The sequence below is a fragment of the Pelodiscus sinensis genome, chromosome 1 (assembly GCF_052426305.1).
Source record: "Pelodiscus sinensis isolate ZL-2025 chromosome 1, ASM5242630v1, whole genome shotgun sequence".
Lineage (NCBI taxonomy): Eukaryota > Metazoa > Chordata > Testudines > Trionychidae > Pelodiscus > Pelodiscus sinensis.
Genome location: NC_143052.1, coordinates 98,610,220 through 98,631,815, shown reverse-complemented (window position 1 = coordinate 98,631,815; position 21,596 = coordinate 98,610,220). Strand labels below are relative to the sequence as shown.

Genomic DNA, 21,596 nt, shown 5'->3' with positions numbered 1-21,596 from the left:
AACTGCTGCTTTTTGCTGACAAAGTGCTGAGTTGGCAAAATGCGGTGGCCATTTTTATGCAAATTAGGCATGGGATATTTAAATCCCTGCCTCATCTGCAATGTTGACCTGCCTAATCTGCATCCCTCTGCCGACAGAGGGATGCAGTCTAGACATATCCCCATAGTCAAGCCACGTTCATCATAGTTGAATCGCTTACTAGTAAGCAGTTGAACTTACAGCACAAGCTGCATACACAGCTGAATCAACAAAAAAGTCTAGTAATCCTGCATCTCCTCAAAATTTCCCAGTACATGCAATCAAACAGCACAAGGTGTGAATACAGGGCTGGATTAAGACCTGTAGAGGCTCTAAGCACTGAAAAGATTATAATGCCCCCCCCATATGTAATTCAAAATAAAAACAATACTATACCGTAAAATCTCTTTTTTTTCGTATGTGTGTGTGTGTGTGTGTGTGTGTGTATGTGTGTGTCCCTGCTTTGCTGGTTCCCTAAGCATGTGCTTAGTCTGCCTATTGGTAATCCAGCCCTGTGTGAATACCACCCCCATGAATTACAATGGGACCAAGTTCATTTGGGAGAGTCCATTTCACTTGCTGAGCAACAACATTCAGCTACTGATCCTTGGTCTAAATGACTTGCTGCTGATCTAGAGCTATGGGCATTACCTTACCTTTCAGCATTGTAGGATAGAGTAGACTATGGCCCTATCAGTTGGTCTGTTGTCCACAATAGGTACCTAAACAATTGTCGTGCAGGTGCTTTTCTTTTTGCGCGCTTGTGGGTGGAGCCAATCCAAAATGGAATTACCCAAGTGCAAACAATATCTACATAATTTGGTATTGGTAGGACCTCACAAGTCTAAAAAGGGAGATCTTGGTTAGTGTTCATCTGTGTAGGTGTCAAGAGTCTATTTTCTCAAGTACTTTTTCACAGAGAGTCAGTTCTGGAGGTAGTCTCAGTTTTTCAAATTCTGCACACTGTATAAGAGAATTTGGTTGCTCAGGGAGAATGCAATTTCTTTTCCATGTTTCAGAGATACTTCCTGTGATGCTGGACAATCTGCAGACTGTACTTGACATGTCTCTAGTCATTGAATGGAAAGTATTCTTCCAGCAATGGTCTCTGCACTGATGTCTGTAGCAGGGGTTCTCAACCTTTTTCTTTCTGAGGCTCCCCCAACATGCTATTAAAAACTCCACAGCACACCTGTGTTACAACAACTGTTTTCTACGTATCTAGCAGATTAAAACCCAGGGCTGGCATTAGTGGGTAGCAAGCAGGGCAACTGCCCAAGCTACAGTGGGCCCCGCAAATGAAGCTACTCAGGCTTCAGCTTTTTGTCTGGGCTCCTGTGAATCTAACACTGGTTTTACTCTCTGGTTTATTTTGGAGGCTCCCATAAAGCTGCTTGTAAGATCCCAGGGGCCCCCGAACTCCTGGTTGAAAACCTTTGGTCTATATTGTCATCTTCTTCATGGATGAGATTTTCACGAGCATGAAGTGGCATCATTCCATGTGGAATGAACACATCACCCTGGAGTCTTTATATTGCAGGTTTTACAGCACTACTCATGAACAGCTCTTCCTAACTGATGCAGAATCCATGAAGATGAAGTATGTTAATTAAATTGCGAGCCCCAAACCCATGGGCTAGCTGTGCAGCAAGGCAAAATCATTACGTGTACATTGTCACTGGATAGCTTTGATCAATAAACAGCACATTGAGATGCTGAAATTAATTTAAACAGTAAAAACTGTAGTCATAGGCATGTTTCAGGAACTGTGCAAAAATGATACTTTCTCATTTGGGGTGCCATTGTTTTATCTCACCTACAGGCTTACAGAAGCACTTGACAGCTCCACATGATACCGCATATAAATGTGTATAAAATAGTTTTCGTATGCTATATGATGTAGGGTGGAAACATTAAACCCCAAACATATGGTCCTTTTTGGAGGCTTGACACGTGCTTATGAGTGTGCTTTCTGGTGCCATGTAGACAAACTTTGAGTCCCACCATTCCTCTTCTGTCAGCAGATAATTGTGAAACCCACTGTGAAAGTGTCCCATTCTTTTCCTGTGGTGTGCCACATCGAGGATGATAACCTACTTCTTCTGATACCAGTTACTCTGTTAGTTCAGGTGGCAGAGGCCTACACAGTGAGCATAAAAGTTCCAGCCCAGCAGAAGACCCATATGGGTGTCAGTAGCATGCAACGTGATGGAATTTCTGTGTTTTCAGTTTGCTCTTTAAAAACCTAGGAAGAAATAGTCTGTAATCTTGTAATTAAAGACTGTACCGTAATTCACATGAGAGCTGAATTAAAGTTGCATGGGTAGCTTAACTTCTGATACTTCCTAACTTTCAAGTGGTTGATTTTGCAATCTTAATAATGTTCTTTTAAAACAACGTGTATGTGTAGGTAAGTAATTAGCAGCATTGACCCCTGTCAAGAGCTCTCAGATGTAAGACTATTTTGATGCTGTGTCTGTGAAGCAATAATAAGATTTGCAGGTGGAGGGGGGAGAAATTCTATTCTATATAATACAGGTTCTTATGCTGCCTTTATCTCCATAGTATCTGGGGACCTTGCAAAGTACATTAAATGTCTTCTCTAACATCTGGCACATGTGGCTTGTTTTCTCATCCTCTCCTCAGGGGGATGTATGTTTGTTTGGCAGGTATTCACTATACATATTGCCATGTATTTATGTTAGAGAAGTCAAGGCCAACAAAATTCATCTCGCACTTTGAGTGAAAAGTGCTGAGATTTGTGATGGTTCTTAGTACTTGGGGGAAATCATTCCACAGTCTTGGTTCCAAGCTCTTTCTCCTAGACAGACAAGTTTTACCTTATTGCAGAGTTCCACTCTTCTAGAGGAATAGAACAATCTTCATCCTGGAGCTGTAGTTAATCTTTTAGGGTATGTCTACACTACCCCGCTAGTTCGAACTAGCGGGGTAATGTATGCATACCGCACTTGCTAATGAAGCCCGGGATTTGAATTTCCCGGGCTTCATTAGCATAAGCGGGGAGCCGCCATTTTTAAATCCCCGCTGCTTCGAACCCCGTGTAGCGCGGCTACACGGGGCTCGAACTAGGTAGTTCGGACTAGGGTCCTATTCCGAACTACCGTTACTCCTCGTGAAACGAGGAGTACCGGTAGTTCGGAATAGGCACCCTAGTCCGAACTACCTAGTTCGAGCCCCGTGTAGCCGCGCTACACGGGGTTCGAAGCAGCGGGGATTTAAAAATGGCGGCTCCCCGCTTATGCTAATGAAGCCCGGGAAATTCAAATCCCGGGCTTCATTAGCAAGTGCGGTATGCATACATTACCCTCCTAGTTCGAACTAGGAGGGTAGTGTAGACATACCCTTAGATACTTTGGGCCCAGCCCATTGTGAGCCTGAAAGATAAGAACTGAGACCTTGCACTTGAATTGAAATTCTATGGGAAGCCAACGTGAAGAGTGGAGGACAAGTATGATGTACTTGCAGCAGCCTGTCTGGCAGAGAGATACTGCAGCATTCTGTAGCTATTGGAGTTTCCAGAGCTCTTAAGGCTTCGTGCCCGTGTACATCACAGTGCTGCAGTCCAGTGCTGACAGGTGACAAAAGCAGGCATAACTGAGGCCAGGTCGTCGTCCGTCAGCATGGGATAATCTCCTAGCCAATCGGAGATGGTAGGAAGCATTACTCAGGGGTGCTGATATATGACATATTAGCCTCGGCAAGGAATTCAAGAGCATTCCTAAACTGTGGACTGATTTGACCAATTGTGGGTGCAAACCCTCTGCAAAAGGAGACTGCACCATAGAATGATGTAAGGAAAGCCAGGACTTACCACTGACCACCAGAAAATCTGTTTTTGGCTGTGATCCTCATGCTACCCTCTGCAGAGGTGATCAAGTTGCACAAAGGACCCACAAAGGGAGGATGCAATAGAATAAGTAGAGGTGACAACTCCATGGCATGCCCCTGCCTGTCCTTACCAGGAGCCTGAAGAAGCCTTGTGATGTGGACACCCTATGGTAAAAAATATGTGAGTTTGGAGGAGTGAGGGCAGGAACAAGGAGCTGCTACCATATACAGCATGCTGTCCTAGGAACCTACCAATGCACGGCCCAGCAGAAATGCAGAGCTGGTCTGATTGACATTAACTGCCCCAGAGGTAGAGCACAGGCATGGCAGGAGGAGTCATGCTGCCATCGGGAGCTGTTGTGCAGAGGCCTACGCTCTATGTTGTCCAGGTTAACAAAAGTCCAATTCAGACTGTTCTATAAAACTCTTTGGGAAACAGGTATAAAAAGGAGACAGATTAAATGAATCCAGACCAAAAGGTCAACTGAAACCACCCAAGCATGGTGTTGAAATCATGACCACTAAACAAGAGGAGAACAGAATTGGAAATTAATGAACCACAATTGGTGTGTCAGCAAGCAGGCCTACATAGCAAACATAATAATGGGGCAATGCGCTTTTCTTCTAAGCACCCCCCTTTTTGGGCTCATTAAAAAAAGACCTAGAGGGGAAAGGGGATCAAAACACAAGGGTTGTAGACCATTTTGGACTGAACTCTACCATCATGGCTGCCCCCCAACCAGGGAGTCAGATAACAGCAATGCCTTAAACAGTGTGACACTGGGACAGTTTGCCAGGTCTGGGAGTAGACTGTGTGAGCCAGATTTCTCAGGGAATGAGATTATAAGCAAGAGATAGCACCAGAGACAGAAATGCATTTTCTGTCTTCACTGTGCTTTTCTCTTCAATCTTGTATGTTTTTCTTGTTTTGTTTTGAAAGGGATCAGGACTGGACTTGAACAACAAAAGTAACTTCAGCCCATCTCAGCTACCTTTTTCTCTCCCCTCCCCACTCCAAAAGGACAGTTATTACATGTTTAATATCATCTCAGAGACTGTCAGGCCGGTGTTTGCTAAAAACTCTACAGCTAAAGGGAACATTTCTTTTAATACCAAATACTTTCACTGTTATTCCTTCCTTTTCTGTAGCTTTAATAAGAATTTAAAAAGCTTTTTAATGGTGGTTGATTCCATGGGGCAAGGCAGGATGAGGTGTCTGTACTCAAAACCATGAATCATGTTTAATGCTGTACAAAAACAGGATCATGTTAACATCTTTGACTTTTGGGGGCATTTATTCTATTATCAGACAGAGTGGAGGACCCAGTAAACTGCCCAGATAGACCAGTCTCCTTTATGGAAAGCCACCCTAGTAATGCTTGTGTCCCACCGAGGTCCATCCTGTTACCTCCTTGCTTTGCTCCACCTCACAGTACTGAATGAAGAAAGACCTCTGGCCCCGGGTTTTGAAAGCAATCCTTTTCAGCCCCACTGCTTTGCTCTCATTTATACACATTCCTGTGTGTTTGGTTACTATAGCTCAGTATCTCGAGTGCTAAATTGAAAACTAACGGGAGACAGTAAAATGTACCCAGACTCTAGATCTGCCCTGTGCACTTTATAATAATCTGTTTAAAAGATGTTAAAAATCAATAGAAATAAAATGTAAATGAGCCTTGTTCTCTCCCCTCCCTTTGCCACCATTGGGTCAGTTTTACTTCTAGCTAGTGTATATGTTAAAAGCTTAATACTTTAGAGCTAGATTAGCATCTACATGGCCATGCAGAGACAGGGATCCTGGAAAGAGTCTCTACCTTTTCCTCTGTTGTGTGACCCATGTAAGGATGAACCAGAAACATTCAGAAAAGTTCAGGGGCTTCTCTGGCCCCTGTTTTCCCCTGAGCTTGAACAATGCTCCCAAAAGAAAGGGAAAGGGAGAAAAAAGAACTAAGGAATGCTATGACTCTGCCTCTCTAGTCAACTGCACAGGTAGGGTACACTGTACCCCTTAAAGGGAAATAGCAAATTATTCCTCTGGACCCATCAAAAGGGGTAGCTAAATGTCACAGTTCAGCCCTCAAAGCCCAGTTCATTCTGACTCATGCTGAATAATACTTCATTGTGGCCATATCTACACTGCCATGGTTGATCTTCTGTGGTTCGATTTAGCAGGTCCAGTGAAGACCTGTTAAATCGAACTCAGAGAGCACATTATTATACTAAGGGACATTTGTTTCTTTGAGTTGAGTTGGGGGAAAATCTTTATACAGATTGTTTTTCAGAGCTTCTCTCCCCTATGGAAACGAATGCAAATATATCTCATATATAGCATTAGAAAAGAACAACACAACTGGTTGCTGGAATGACTTTATTGTGAGTACTAAATGTGTGTGTGGTGGGGGTGTTATTCATTTTAGGTATACAGGAAGCTACAACTATGGTAGCTATAGCAACCAGCACCCCCATCCAATGCAGAGTCAATATCCATCGCTACCACATGACACTGCTATTTCTGGACCACTTCATTACTCAGCTTACCACAGAAGCTCTTCACAGGTAAGTCTATTGTCTTACTCGCAAATCCATGATTTAATTTATTAGATAATTTTAAAAACTGTCTGTAATCAGCATTCACGCTATTTTAAGCAATTCTTAATATCTGATGTTGTATAATATGCCCTGATTTTTACTCTCAGCTTTTACAGGCCATAGTGATCTAAAATGCCTCAGACATTTTCATCCTGAATGCAGATTTTCTTTTGCTAAAAGTCACTTCAATCTGTGAAGTTGCTTTTGAATGCTATGATCTTAAATGCAACTGAAAGGATTACAAAAAATTGTTTCTTTGCCAAGTATCAGTCTAAAATAACAGTTTAAATAATTAGGGTATGTCTACACTACTGAGTTTTTCCAACAAAACCTGAGTTATGTCCACACTGCAATCGCATTCTTCTGTAAGTAAATAGAAAGAACAGAGGGGTTTTTCCAGCATTGGTAATCCTCTTTCTACGAGGAAGAAGCCTTCTTCTGGAAAAAGGCATGTGTGGACGGGGAAGAGGGAGTTATTTCGAAAGAAGAGGAAAGAGGAAAAAGCACAGGTGATCTGGTGGCCATTCCGTCCATAGTAATCACAGCTTAAATGCGAGAGAGCATCCATTCAGTGTGGACACTATCTTTTGAAAAAGCAGATGACTTTTTCTATGCACTTTTGTGTGTGGACGCTCTCTTTCAGAAGAAGTTATTTCAGAAGCTCTCTTCCAAAAAAGGGTTCTTCCGAAAGAAGCCTGCAGTCTAGATATAGCCTAACTGAACATTTGCATTAGATGTTCTTAAATCAGGTAGATATCTAATTTAAAATAAGTGGTTTAAAACAGATAAAATTTATCTGATGCTGGGATTGTAGTCTGCTCTTCTGGCACCTTTTCCTTTGAGTATTGGCATTTTGGGGGGGGGGGGGGTTGGGGTCCTGAACTTGTGACAAATACTGCTTGAATTTCAACTCATAAAACAGACTCTGTATTTTACTGTAGCTCTGAAACTTATATTTGCATCTGATTAAATATGCTGGGTGAAATCCTGACCCACCTGAACGCAAGTTTTCCATTGATTTCATGGACCCAGGATTTTATCCCATGTTTATCATAAAGTTGCTATAAGAACTTTTGTAACTTGCAACATAATTTGGACTCTATCTACCCATATATCTAGTCAATCATGGTGTAGTATTAAAATCAGATACATTAATTGAAGATATTTGTCTGGATGAGTCCAGTAATGGCTTGAGATTATAAAATAGCATTGTTTTGGCTATTTCAAACTTATATATTGGGCTTTTATGCATTTCATATGTAATATTTGTATCTGGCTGAGTCAGTTATTTCATTCTAAATAGGCACAACAGGCTTGCCTCACCATTGCATTACTCCCGTTTTCATTTAATTTAAAAGGAGCTACGCTGATGTGAACCTGAAGTAGTACAGTGGTGAATCGAGCCCTGTGTCTTCTGACTCAGGTTTAGTCTGATTGGATACGCCTTGCATTTTGTTTCTGCATGTATTGCGAGGCATTTTGGAATTCCATTACATGAAAAGCACTGACTTAGCCCACTTTCTGTTCTAAGCCTTGTACTGAACATTGCCTACAGTATTTAGTTATTTCGGTTCGTAAAACTGTGCCTGTCAAAACCAGCATGAGATTTAGAGGTGCAGGCACAGCCATTGGCAACAAGACTAGGATGGGGCAAGAAGACAGTGGGGTTCTGGGGTATACACAGATGGTGCATTACTGACCTTCTTGCACAGTGTGGCGAACAGCTCCATGGGGGCCGTGTCTCTGGAAGCCTTCAAGAAAGCAGGTATAGGCATGATTCCGAAGGATGGGGGTTGGAGGTGTCCACTTGTATGGATCCTTCTATTTTTCATCTGTAGGAAACTTGAGGAGACACATAAGGGGCCACAGAGCCCGCTCCAGTCATTAGGCTGCAGCAGCTTTCAGTAGGTCCTAATGAATAGAGCATTGGCCTGGGACACAGGAAACCTGGATTCTAATCCTGGCTCTGCCACTCGCCTGCTGGGTGACCTTGGGAAATCACTTCCCCTCTCATTGCCATAATTTCACCTCCAGGAAAATGAGGATAATGATACTCTGTAAAAACTCTGAGATGTACAGTCCCGCTGATAGGTGGAGCAAAGGGGGCAGTTGCTCTAGGGCCCAGTGATTCAAAAGGGCCTGGAGGATTCCCAGCTGTTGCCACTACTGCATCAGCAATGGTAGCCATAGCCCCGGGCTCTTTAAATTGCCTCCGGAGTGCCAAGCAGCTGTGAGAGCTGGCTGGGGAAGGCGGGAGGAGGAGCCCAGTGCACTCTGGGCGGTACTGATGACTGGCTGCCCTCATACTGCCCCTTCTTCCTGAGGCCCCACCCCTTCCAGGAGTATGGACCTGCCCCTCCACCTTGCTCAGGGGCCTGGCAAGTCTGTCAGCCCCTCTGGAGTTATGCAGTGCTTTTCATTCATATAAGAGTTAGGTATTACTGACAGCTTGACAGGGATTTAATCAGGGCAGGCCTGAGCCATCCGTGCGCCCCGGGGCCCGGAAGCATGGTGCTGCCCCCGGGAGTGCAGCACATGTGTGGCCCCGACCCCGGGCGTGCAGCGCCCCTGGTCCCAGGGCGACCGGCACATGCGTGGCAGCCCCGTGTGGCACCCCCTACTAGCCCGGTCAGCCCGTAGCTTGGGCTGACTCTGGATTCAATGGCTTGTGGGAAGAGATTCCTTCCACCATCTCCTATGCATCTTCCTAGCACCGGGCCCAAAGAGTTATGCCAGGTGCAGGGTGGAGACTCTCACTTTTAGTGCAACTGCTATATCCACAGTAAGAAGAAAGAGTGGATAGTTAGGTTGAGTGGTATTAGACAAGGTTGTAGGTATCAGTTTTTCACAACTCCCTCTGTATTCTTATGTTCTGTAACAAACCTTTGAAATCAAAGACTTCACCTTTTGGAAATCAGTTTTCTCTCTCATTGTTATCCACTGCAGAAAACTATATGACAAAGAATGCATGAAAAACAGTCTAAATATGCGATCTAAGGATATGTACACTGACTCCGAAATCTATGCACATGTTCCTGTATGCATAATAGAGTGTTTGGTGGTTGCTTTTGTTTAGAAATTTTGTTCCTTACTCAAACATCATCTTTTCCTCTTGTAACAATCTGCAATGTCAAAATAGGTCACATAAGTTATGCAGATATCAATACACAGAGATAACTACAATGATTGCACGCTAAGTTAATGGTTAAGGTAACATATACACATAAAAAAATAAAATCATATAACTCTTTTGAGGGAGATTTCTTTTGCAAGCATTGTTGCTAGAGCAGACTCTCTCTCCAAGTCCAGGTTTCAAATAACTTTCCTGCCTTCTTCAGCTTTTAAATATTCTAGAACAAAAAAAAATAGATGTGTCTTAATTAATCATATTCCAGAGCAGTTACCTCAGTTTGAATTTAGTGTTTTCTCTTACCTTGCTTGTAAACTGAGATTTTTTTAATGCAGAATATTATCCATTAATGTGCTAATTGCACATTTAAAGGAGTTCTAAACTGCACCAACAGATTCAAGAATCTTCCAAGAGTTTTAATATGACCTTAGTTGAAATCAAGGTGGGTTTTTTCAAGTTTAATGGAATATGGTAAAATCTCCACACTGAGAAAAATGTTAAAACTTTAATGGTCATTCTTAATACATAACAACTTAATTATGTGTTTGCCACTGAAAAGCTTAGAGATATTATGAAGTCCTATTTTTTTCTAGTGGAAGCATTTATAAAGGGAACCCACATCAAAGAATCATAAAGCAGAAGCCATGATTTTGCAAAATCGAAACAAAATGGGCCAAATTTGTAGTGGCCCCATCCAGGCACAATTCCACTGAAATCAGGGTAGATGCACCCATTTATGGCAGGGGTGAAGTCAGTGGAGCCGACAGACTTGCTGTGCAAAAAGAGAGCCTTGGTTTCGCGCACCCAGAAAGGGCAGGGCTTTGGGCAGAAGGGGTGGGGCTGGGGACAACCAGCTCTCAGAGCCACCTAGAGTGTGTTGCACAGAGCTCCAGCTGTGATTTAAAGGCCTGGAGCTCTGGATACCACCTCTCTTGTGGTAATGGTGGCCGGGAGCCCCAAGCCGTTTTGAATCTCCTGAGGCTATCACATGGACTGCAGCTGTGGGCTGCAGGTTGTGAACCACTATGTCTAAATAGACAAACAAAGGAGCAGGCAAAAGAGTAACATGTAAGCAGAGTGAACAATGTGATGGCTGCAAATATCATGTTAGTCCGAGGATGATGATGATGATATATTATTTATTTTTGCTTTTGTTTTATTATGGAAATCATTTTGATGGAAATATGTTAGGATGGGATTAGTTAGATTGAAAGATGAAGGGTACGGATTGAAGCAAACAGCCACTCAACACAGTGGAGTCAATGTTCAGAAAAAAACTGCAGAAAGCAGTCTGATGACTAAAGCTGGTGTAGACTTTTTTTGTCAAAATGCCTTTTTGGACCGTTTTGACAAAACTTTGTCAGAAAGATTTCTAAGGTCCAGGGGAGGGGTGGGAGAGCCACCCAAGGTAGCAACTAGCCTGGTGTTTTAGGTACTCACCTGGGAAATACCAGCTCAAGTCCTTGAGCTGCCTGATTTGGAGCAAGATGTCTCTGTTTCTCAACTCTCTACCTGTTTTTATATCGAAGTAACTGCAGAAGGTCTCAGTTTTATCTCAATGCAGAATGGGAAACATTTACAAAATCTTGAAAATATTCATGGGACACGAAACCACTTCCCACCCAGTTCTACTGATGACGTTGTCAGTAGCTGTGAACTCCTGGTTGAACTGTGCTGTGCTGGTTTCAGTCTCGTACTGGACTCTCCCTGCACGATCTGCTTACTCCAATTCCCACTTAAGTCAATGAGAGTCTTTTTATTGACTTAAATTGGAATTAGATTGGGCTCTTTATGCAGAATCTCTCTAAACGTATCTTAATCTAGCATGAATGTTTTTTTTTAATCTGTTTGCCTTCTGGTGGCATCTGGTGGCAGTTCTCAGAGCAGCTGCTTCTTATTTATAATTGCTCAGAGTTAACACACCAGGTTTGGCTCACCAGCAAGAGCACTGTGTATCAATGTGAAATGTTCTACTGTGTGATTTTTCTAACTGCTATCTCCTTTTCTCAGCAGTAATGCAGAACTGCATATGGTCATATGTGGCTTCTGCAACTAGAGAAGTGCGTAATGTGTATACATAGTCACCTGTGTATTTCAGTTATGTTTTGTAGGTTACCCTCCTATACAGTTTTAGCTGACCTAGATGCTGGTTATGTTGCCTTATATTTATTAGATCATTGGCAACTATTTTGTCAAAGAACTTCTGAGCACTTCCACTAACAATCCAAGTCACAGTGATAAAATGTGCATTTTGTTTATAATGTCACCACCTAGCTAATCTGTGCTGTACAAAGTCAGCTGAATGTTGATCAAAACTTTTGGCATGAGAAATAGGAGGCCTTTACCCTGTAGCGCATTATGACCGAATGTATCATTTAGTTCAAATATTCTTCCCCTTTCTTTTGAGACACGAATCTTCTCCAATCTCAATCTCCAGAAACTGTTTGCTACTTAACAAGACACCGAATAATCTAGGCCCCCGTGTGTTTTTTTTAAACACTAGTACACCCACTACACTTATCTTAATATGAAGAGCTGTATTTTCATGAGCATGAAACCATACTTGTTTTTAATATTTTAAAATTTCTAGTAACTGAATATATGGTGCAATATATTCATCTCCAACTCAGGCATTTATTGATTGATTTAAACTTACCCATGCAATATTGGAAACTCAAAACACAACAGCATTGCATTAATGTGCAAGAACTAAGCAGTGATTCTGATTAGACACAGAATGCACAACTCACACCTCTAATTTCATTGTCTAAAGAAAATGTCATGTAAATATAATGGGACCCCAGAGGCAAGAGCATAAACCTCTAGAGTTTGAGGTAAAGGACTGAGGCTCTGATGCAGAAAAAGCACTTAGGAACTATATAGGACAGCCCTTAAGCATGTATTTAAGTGTAGTCTTGAAAAGTGATATGTTTCAGAACTGAGGCTTACTTCTAAAAATTAGGAGCTGAAGCAAAGTAATTTGTTCTGTGGATCTTTATGGATTAGGTAGAGAGGGAAAACAACACACATTGAATAGTGGATTATACAAACATTGTCATGCTAGCATTCAGAACATGAGATAGACCATGAAAAATGTGTCCCATGAATTTCAGGACAGGTGGTGATGTGATGTTTTGATCTTCACTTGGTGTTTATGGTGACAGCAATTTGGGACAGTACATGTTTGGTTCAGTACACAGTAATGAGTGAAGTTCTACCAAAGTGGTAATTATTGCTGTTATCCTTTAAAGCTACAATATCTTGTAACCTTGGAACCCCAATATGGCAGGTGGTTTAGTTTATTACATGAGTTTAATGTGTGCAGCAAAGTTCCTGGAGGTCTGCTAATGAAACAGGATTATAATCTGCATGTGGGAGTATGTGACTGGACTCACCTTCCACTAAGACTGCATGCAAGCATATTTACCAGTGTATTTTCACATAAATATCCTCTTCATTCTTGATAATAATGGCATTGGGTGTACAGGTAGCACTGATAATGCTAATACTACTAGGGTCCCTGGGTAAAATTTGGGGTTGCCCCCCTCAGAAGCACAGCAGAGAACTCATACCCTAGGGTTGAACACAGAGTCTAAGGTTGCTTTAGATATTTCATAACTGTCCATCAAACAGTTATGTACTCAAATAATTATGTATTTCTATTGGAAAGCAGATAATTAAAAGTAAGCATTGGTAGAATTTTTAAAAGCCCCTATGTCCCATTTTTAAAAGTGTCTACATCACTTACCCTACATCTTTTGATGGGCCAACACACTCCAAACCTAGCTGTCTAGAGAAAAGAGTCATATTAAAGGTTGGAAAGGAATAGCCAATGAATAAATTACTTTTATTATTAAATTCTGTGAGATTTCACTGTACAATTTTCCACAACATTCATTTATAACTAGTTCTTTAATACAGATATATAACTTTTGCCTAGATACTTAGGTATCCAAAAGATAATATTTGACAGATATAATGCTGTTCAATAGTGTGAGCTAATGCAGTATAAAATTAGAGCTGTGTTCATAAGGAAAATATTTTGCTATTTGGACAGAGACACCTTTCACCTCTTTGCATAATCAACCGGCTTGCTGAAGGGTAAGGATAAATAGATTATTCTTCAGCCTTGCTCTGAAGAAACTCAGACACCATTAGTGGGAGAAGACACTTACCACAGTATTTTCTAAAAGAATACTAAAAGAAACTATGTTAATTTACAATTTTGGAGGAAAGGCAGCAGTCTTAACAATAATCAACTTAAAATCGCCCAGATTTAAAGTAGTTAGTTTTTCTTGTCTAGTTTAAACAGCAGTGGTAGCAGCAAGTGTGAGTTGACCCAGAAAATAGTAATTTCCTGTCAAGAGCCCTCCAACAAATGTCGCCTTTATATCTGGCAAAGATCACTAGGCCCCAGTGTTTTGAGTTCAGCATGCTTAAGCACTCTTCATTAAACCGGATGTAAAGTGTGAAAGGTGATTCAGGCAGCTTGGGCAGGCATCCGCGCAGATGGCTATGCTTTGGACACTCCAACAAGGCTGAATAGAAGCTTCATTGGTTGAGTTAATAGTCGGGCAGGGGCCAATGGGTATTTTAAAAATATTGTCTTTCAATGGTCTCTTCACTGTAGGGAAAAAGAAGTCACTGAACTCATTTGCAATTAGCTGACCTACCAGTACAAAACTTTCCATGTTGGATTCAGTCATAACAGAATTTATTGTAAAATACTAGATATTTGGAGTCTATATTATTTTCAGGCAATTATTCTTTTTATATTCATGACACATTCATAAACACAGCTGCATCTGGGGTATTTGACTACATAGAAAAGCAGCACACTGTATCCTGTCCACTTATGCTCAGTCATTAGCCCTTGCTCTATAGTAAGTCTCACTGTGGCATGTTAACTGAAAGAAAGAAGGCAGATCAGCTCTCCTTTTCAATGCATTATGGAGTTTGTTCCATAAGCCAACGTTTAAATCCAAAAAAGGCATCTTTTTTTATATGTTCATTTGCTCTACCTCCAAGTGATCTGGATTGTGTGACTCCCTCATATAATGACTTGACATGACCTGGAGAACCTGTGAGGATTCCCTAGAGACCATTCAGTTTCCCTAGAGACTATTTGGTTTCACAGGGAATATTGTTGACATTTTAGAAGGCTGCTATACATCACAGAAAGAGCTTCTCCTGGAGTGTGCAAGCCACTTGTTCTCAGTCCGTGTGAGCAGCATAGGTCCTGGCTTTGAATCCCAGCCTTGGCATCACAGCTTTCAGTAGAAAACTGTAGCACATCAGGATGGCAGAATGTTCTGATTTGATTAGCAAGAGGGAAAGTTGTCTGCAACACCAGGAAGAAAAGATTGTTTTAAGCTGGAACATTCGATCCAAGTGTAATGAAACTCCAAGTTAACATTATATTCTAATGTGAATTAAGAAATAAATCATCTTGATTGGACCGAGACAATATTTTATCAGTTTAGCTCCAGTTCAGGCCAAGCATCACTTAATGAGCCCTTGGAGGGTCCTTCCTGATCATTGCACCTGATGACATGTTAAAATAGCTCCTCAGGGGCTTCTAAAGGAGAACAGCTCGCAGCTTTGGCCACTATGGAGAGGCACACTGCCATTCATTTAATGACCTCTTCTGAATCCCTAGCCAATAGGTTATGTTGGACACTATGCTACAGAAAAGGCCCTCTGTTTTAAGTTTTTTTACTGACTTTTACTGAAAAATTCCCAGGTTTTAGAAAAGCTATTATTCTGTTTTTACAATTTTCACACACATTTTTGAGCATACAAGTACATGAAAATACAGGTTTAACCTCTATGGTCCAGGTCTCTCTGGTCTGGTAACATCCGTGTTGGATATTACTGGACTAGAGAGCCAGAGCACACAGGTTGCCGGCAGCTAGGAACAGAGCCAGCTGGTGGGGCCAGTGAAGGACAGAAGCCCACAGGGCACCAGAGCCCACAGCCAACGAGGCCAGGAAGGGGGGAAGGCACAGATCCTGTAGCCGGCAAGACTGGGAAGGGCAGGCCACAGAGCCCACAGTGGATGATGCCACAAGCACCTTCAGGGCTGGCAGGACTGCCAGGGCCACTGGAGCATGTGAGGCCGGCAGGCTGCCACAGCCAGGGGTCTGCGGGCAGTGGTGCCAAGTGGCTGGGGAGAGGAGCCCAGCAAAGAAGCTGGTGCCCCCCTCTCCCAGACCTCCCCTGGTCTGGCAATCTCCCTTGCATGGTACCAGTCAGGTCCTAAGGGTGTCCAACCTGTATTGACTGCTGTATGACCTTACATAGATGTGTTTATGTTAATAATAAATTAGGGGTGAATGAGAGACTGTCTGTTAAAATAAGGCAATGCAGTGGAAGACACACATATATGCACGCAAATGCATATGTGTATGTACGTTTAAGGTACAATTCATCCAATAAACTACTGTATTAAACTGTTTTTTTTAATACTCTGACTTTTTTCGTTGCTTTTTTCTAGACTTTCACCCCCAAATAATAATCTTAATATTTACCTAGAAGACCATGAATAATTTTTTCCACTGATTTTTGTCTATAAACAGCAGTTTACCACAGAAAAAGTTTCCTTCTTTTTTTCCCTAATGTACCACTTCTCAAAATTATTACATATATCACTACATGGAGCATGGCTTGTTTGCTGCCTCCCAGCTATAAAGGGCAAACTCTGTTCTCTTCATTTCTGTCCTGCCTTCTGCCTGTCTTCTTCTTAGCAGGAGGCAGATATCATCCTCCTCTGTTCTCTAGTTTCCAGCTGTCCCTTTTGACAGCTGGAGTGTAGAAAAATTATTTTCCATACCCTTTTTAGAAGCTCTCCAGTGAGCAGAGCTAGTCAGGAATTTTCCATCTGAATTATTTGCAAAAATCAATATTTTTCATGGGAAAACTTCCATTTTGCTTAAGAAAATTATTTTTCTCTCAGGAAAAATTGAACAGTTGCCTACCTGTGGAAAGTAAAATTGACAAGCGTCTTCCAGGTGGGCAGTGGCAAACTGAAAAATTCTGTTTCAATGCTCCCAAAATGGAATTTCCTATCTGTTGAAAATGTTCAAATTGGGATAATTTTTTTAAAATATGATATTTTTCAAAGAAAGGGATTTCGAGATTTGACAGTTTCCTGGAAGGAGGGACAGACCTTCTCTCCTCTCTGTGGAGGCTGGGAGATAGGCTTGTAAACATTTAAAGAGGGCAGACTGCCTTCTTCCAGAAAAGGCCCTTTTATCTTTCCTCTTCAGAATGCAAGAGAATGAGCAGGAAGTGTGACATTTTAAGACATGCCGTGTGTTAGATAATATATGTCTTGATTACAGTTGTGACAAATTTGAGTTATTTTTTCTGCTCACAGACTATCTTGCCAGCAATTAGTGTTTTCCTGACAGTATTTGATGTTTGAATATAATGACTTGTTTTCAAACCTTTTCTTATTCTGGGGATTAATTGCAAATATTAGTATTTAATACTCAACCTTTGAACTTTTGGTATTCCTACTTAGATAAGTCACATGGTTTCTGTCCCTTGATTGAATAGGCAGAGAAACACTTCTTCTGTAAGTATTCACTTATGCAAATTTAGGCTCTAGTCCTTTTATTTGATCCAAGTGGGATGAGTCTGCTCCCTTGCATAGCCCTACTTATTTCATTGAGACTCCATATAGTCATAAGGGTCCATTCATATGGATCAGCTTGCAAGATCAGGGCGTTTTAACTTGTTTCAGAGACTATTAGTGCATGTAACTTTAAAATGCACTTGACCTGAATATATGTGTGAATAAAATTTGAATACTTTGAATGTTCACTAAGAATCTCTTAGGGTATGTCTACACTAGCCCCCTAGTTCGAACTAGGGAGGCTAATGTAGGCATTCAAAGTTGCATTTAAATATCCCGGGCTTCATTTGCATCTTCCTGGGCGTCGCCATTTTTAAATGTCCCTTAGTCTGAACTCCGTGCCCGCGGCTACACGCGGCACGGAGTAGGTAGTTAGAATTAGGATTATAGAGCATTGCTGTGGTTTTGGCTATCATTGCTGAGTAAATGGTATAGAATTCATGAGTAGAAAATGCTCTGGTTAAGGCTGAGAAACCTCTTATTTCCCTTGTAACTTCCTATTATTTTTCCTCTCTTTTTCAAGACTTCACTGATCATTGTCCCTTCTTCTGCTACCTACTCTGGCAGCTCTGTCCCCATATTCTTTTGTATTTAGCACCAGTTCTTATCCATACTACCCTCTCTCTTCCTTCCTTTATTTTCCAATACTGCTTTCCATTAAAACAACAAAATCTCCCTTCTACACAAAAGCCTCCAACCCCATATACTTGCAAAGCAAGTTCATCCACTTTCTGCTTGCTCTTCATCATCCTCACCAGCCTATGCTACTGCCTTGGGAGTCTGCCCTCTATTCGTTTTCCTCTGCACTGTCCCTGCCTCTGTCAAGACAATGCATGTGGCACTAAACCACCATCTGATTGACCCTTCTGAACATCTGATCTGTTTCTATACCATCTTTATTTGTGTACAACCTCCTTCTGGATGATGACTTTGAGATCCTTCAAGTAGCTGGGACTTGATCATTAAACTATATTTTCTCGCTACTCAAAGTGAATCTGTTCCCCATTCTTCATGGAAAAAAAACCTCCTTGCTTCTAAATACAGAGGAGGTTTTGCTATCATTGCCAATCCTGCATTTAAACTTTTCTGTCTTTCCAGCAATACCTCCTCTTCTTCCAGTTCTTACCCATCCTTCCATCATCATCCAACTGACTGCTCTCCATAATCTATATGCTATTTTGGATTAGAGATGCTAATGCTCTTTTTCCTTCAGGAAATAGTGCCATATTCTCTAATTTTCTGCCCCTTTAATTGGCTTCTTCTCTGAAACTAATTAATTATAATTTCCCTCATTCTCTTGAAAATTCACAATGGCTTCGCACAAGTGGTACTATCATCCCTCTCTGACTTTCTATCCACCTGCTGTTCACCTACTTGCTCCACTCCTCCACTCCTGAGTTCCTTTCTGTTCCCATCACATCATTCACCACCATTTTGTGTTCCTCTTCCACTTTCATGCCCAAACTTCTTCTATTTATAACTTCCCATCATGAAAGTTATTGAATTCTTCAAACCACTCCATCTCAGACTCAGTATAATCAAAACATGCATTGTTGGGCACTCTGTTCCCCATTCTCTTCCATCTAAGTTCTTCTATGTAATTGCTTCCTGTCTTTGGGCCTGTTCTCCAATGCCCTGAACCTAGTGCAGTTAAATCAGAATGGTAGAGTATAACACTCACTTTGACTTGCTGTAAATGACCATACAAGGTATGGGGCAATGAAGAATTAGGCCTTTTAAAGTTTGATGTTTCAACATTTGTTTTCCTTTAGCTCTCAGTTAACAGTCTGTAGAATATCTCATGCACACTATAAATGTTATATAAAAATAAAAGAATGTATTGCTAAGAATATTTACTGATGTGAACTCACTGATGACCTTTATAGCGCCTTAAGAATTGTTCTTACTCCAAAGGCAAAATGTAGCTACTGCCTGCTCTTAATTTTTTAACGCATGTGTTAAAACTTTTAAAATTTTGTTTTTATTCCTAAGTACCCTTTTAACAGTCCGACATCCAGGATGGAGCCCTGTTTGATGAGCAGTACCCCAAGACTGCATCCAGCCCCTGTAACTCCTCGCTGGCCAGAAGTCCCATCAGCAAACACATGCTACACAAGTCCCTCCATGCACTCCACAAGATATGGAAACTCTAGCGACATGTACACTCCCTTGACGACTCGCAGGAATTCTGAATATGAGCACATGCAACACTTTCCTGGCTTTGCTTACATCAATGGAGAAGCCACCACAGGATGGGCTAAGTGAAAAAGACTGGTATAGCATGAGCCCATATATTTAATAAAGACAGAAAAACTTTATATCTGGCAATTTTACATGCGACTTTATCTGAACATTTGATAATGGATTTGAAGACAGAATCAATCCTGGAGAAATAATTTTAGTTCATAATCTGGACATACTGCAGACCAGTGTGACAGAGTGTTCCTGTAACAAGATTTAACTGCTACTATAGAGCATTATATTGGCCAAGCTGTGCCTTTTTTTTCTTCTGTCTTATGGTCTGGCCCTGCTGTGATGTCAGTTTCACTGAGCCATTCCCCCTTGTTGACAAATGTTAATTAGTCTTTAAGGTGTTAGAGAGAAAGCTATTTATAATTTGAGATAAAGACAAAAAGTTTACCATAAACAAAGCTCTGGCACCTCTACTGCGTTCTTTAGAGACGTTCTGTCAAATCATTACTTGTCATTAATTCCTTTTTTGGACTCCTTACATGGTATATGTTGTTATAGACTCCAGTTTACACATAACTTTGTATATTGATGCACCTTTCCATTGATCAAATAAGTGTTATCCTTACAAAAGAAAGACATGTAGCATTGAATGATACACTGCCTTAAGTTGACTGTGGTTCTTATTATATATGTATTTGTATTAAGTTTGCACAATCTGGTTAAATGTGACAGCTCTGGTCAGTAACATCAAACCTAAGAAGGGATTTTGAGACTGGTAAGGCATTGGATTCAGAGCCACATATTTAAATATATGATACTAAGCAATTATGTAAAAAGTGACAATACAAAACAAATTATTCATTTCATTACATATCGACAGGCATGAAAATTTCTCTTCTAATTCCTTCACAGGATGACAACTCTATATGCGTCTACAAAAAAAAAAAAAAAAAAAAAATTCAAAGCTGTGCCTTTGAACTTATCTGTAATGTGTATGTGTGGGAAAATGTATTGTATTTTTGGGAAAATTTTAGTAGACATTTTCTGTCAGATTTGTAGGTATTTGTGAGTTTTTGTTAGAATTTATTAACATAGGTTTTTCTTCTGTATTATAAAAAGCATCAAGCAATTATGGTGGACCTATTACCCTATGGGTAAGAAATAAATAAATGGAAATATGACATCAGGCATTTTAGTAATTGTTATGTAAATAAAATCTTTGATAACACCCAGTGTGATGATAATCAAGTTTGTGGTCTAAATTGGAAATAAATATTTGTTCAGTTGTGCAAGATATATGGAGGATTTTCACACACAGATAAACAAGTTTTTGAAACAAAATATATCCTATTTATTTGAATACAGTGACTTTCACAGGCTGATAACTCTTTAAACAAACCTTAAAGTGGTGGCATATGCCCTTATCCAGCAAAGCACTTAAGAATGGGTAAAACTTTAAGCTCCTAAACAGTCTTATTGACTTAAATGGGACTGTTCAGCTGCTTAAACTTACAAATGTGCTTAATGCTTTGCTGGATCAGAGCCATATACAGCACCAAGCCAAATTCTGGTGACATTGTTCATACAAGTAATCGCGCTAATGAAGGGAAGCAAGATTTGTCTCTATATAAATGTTATAATTTATATGATAAGGCTGATGCCAAATAGTGCTAGAAAAACAAAGCCTTTGTTCTCTTAGAACACTGAATAAAGGGGTCAAATGTGCAGTCCAAGCATACCCAATATTCTGCTTAGCTCAAAGGGGTTATTGCATGGTGAATGGCCCCTTTAAGAGGGAGCAGGATAAGTGCAGCTGGATCCATTATCTTCTGCCCAACTGGGCATAAGGGAAAGCACCTGAGTCTTATAAAGGGGGAGACAATAGGTGATTGTTGCTGGAATATGCCTATGCTACTGTGGAGAAGAAGATGGCTTCTACATGGCCCTGTATGTGCAGGGGAAAAGCTTTCAGAGAAAGCCAAACTCCAGGCAAGAGATGCTGGGTAAGCAGGAGCTCTGGAAGTAGAAGTGTTCCTAGCTTGAAACTGGAATGTGGAGTGTTTGAACTCTGAAAGGAAGGAAGACAGACAGAGAGCAGGGCCTATGCTCAAATTTGGACAAGGGAAAAAGAAAGGTATTTTAAAGAGAGGTCAGAGCCTCAATGACCAAAGGCTGGAC

The 21,596-nt window shown here is 41.0% G+C and overlaps 1 protein-coding gene across 2 annotated transcripts in view; it reads left to right on the top strand.

Annotated features, from left to right (window-relative positions):
• RFX4 (regulatory factor X4) overlaps positions 1–20,725 on the top strand; it is a 152,162-nt gene extending 131,437 nt beyond the window's left edge. The window contains exons 17-18 of one of the 2 annotated variants that reach the window (XM_006137986.4): positions 6,285–6,423; positions 19,218–20,725. In XM_006137986.4, coding sequence (XP_006138048.1) covers positions 6,285–6,423; positions 19,218–19,490 — 412 coding nt within the window. In that variant the 3' untranslated portion in view covers positions 19,491–20,725. The remainder of the gene's footprint in view (positions 1–6,284; positions 6,424–19,217) is intronic. The other variant, XM_006137987.4, reaches the window with a different exon arrangement.
• The last annotated feature ends 871 nt before the right edge of the window (positions 20,726–21,596 follow it).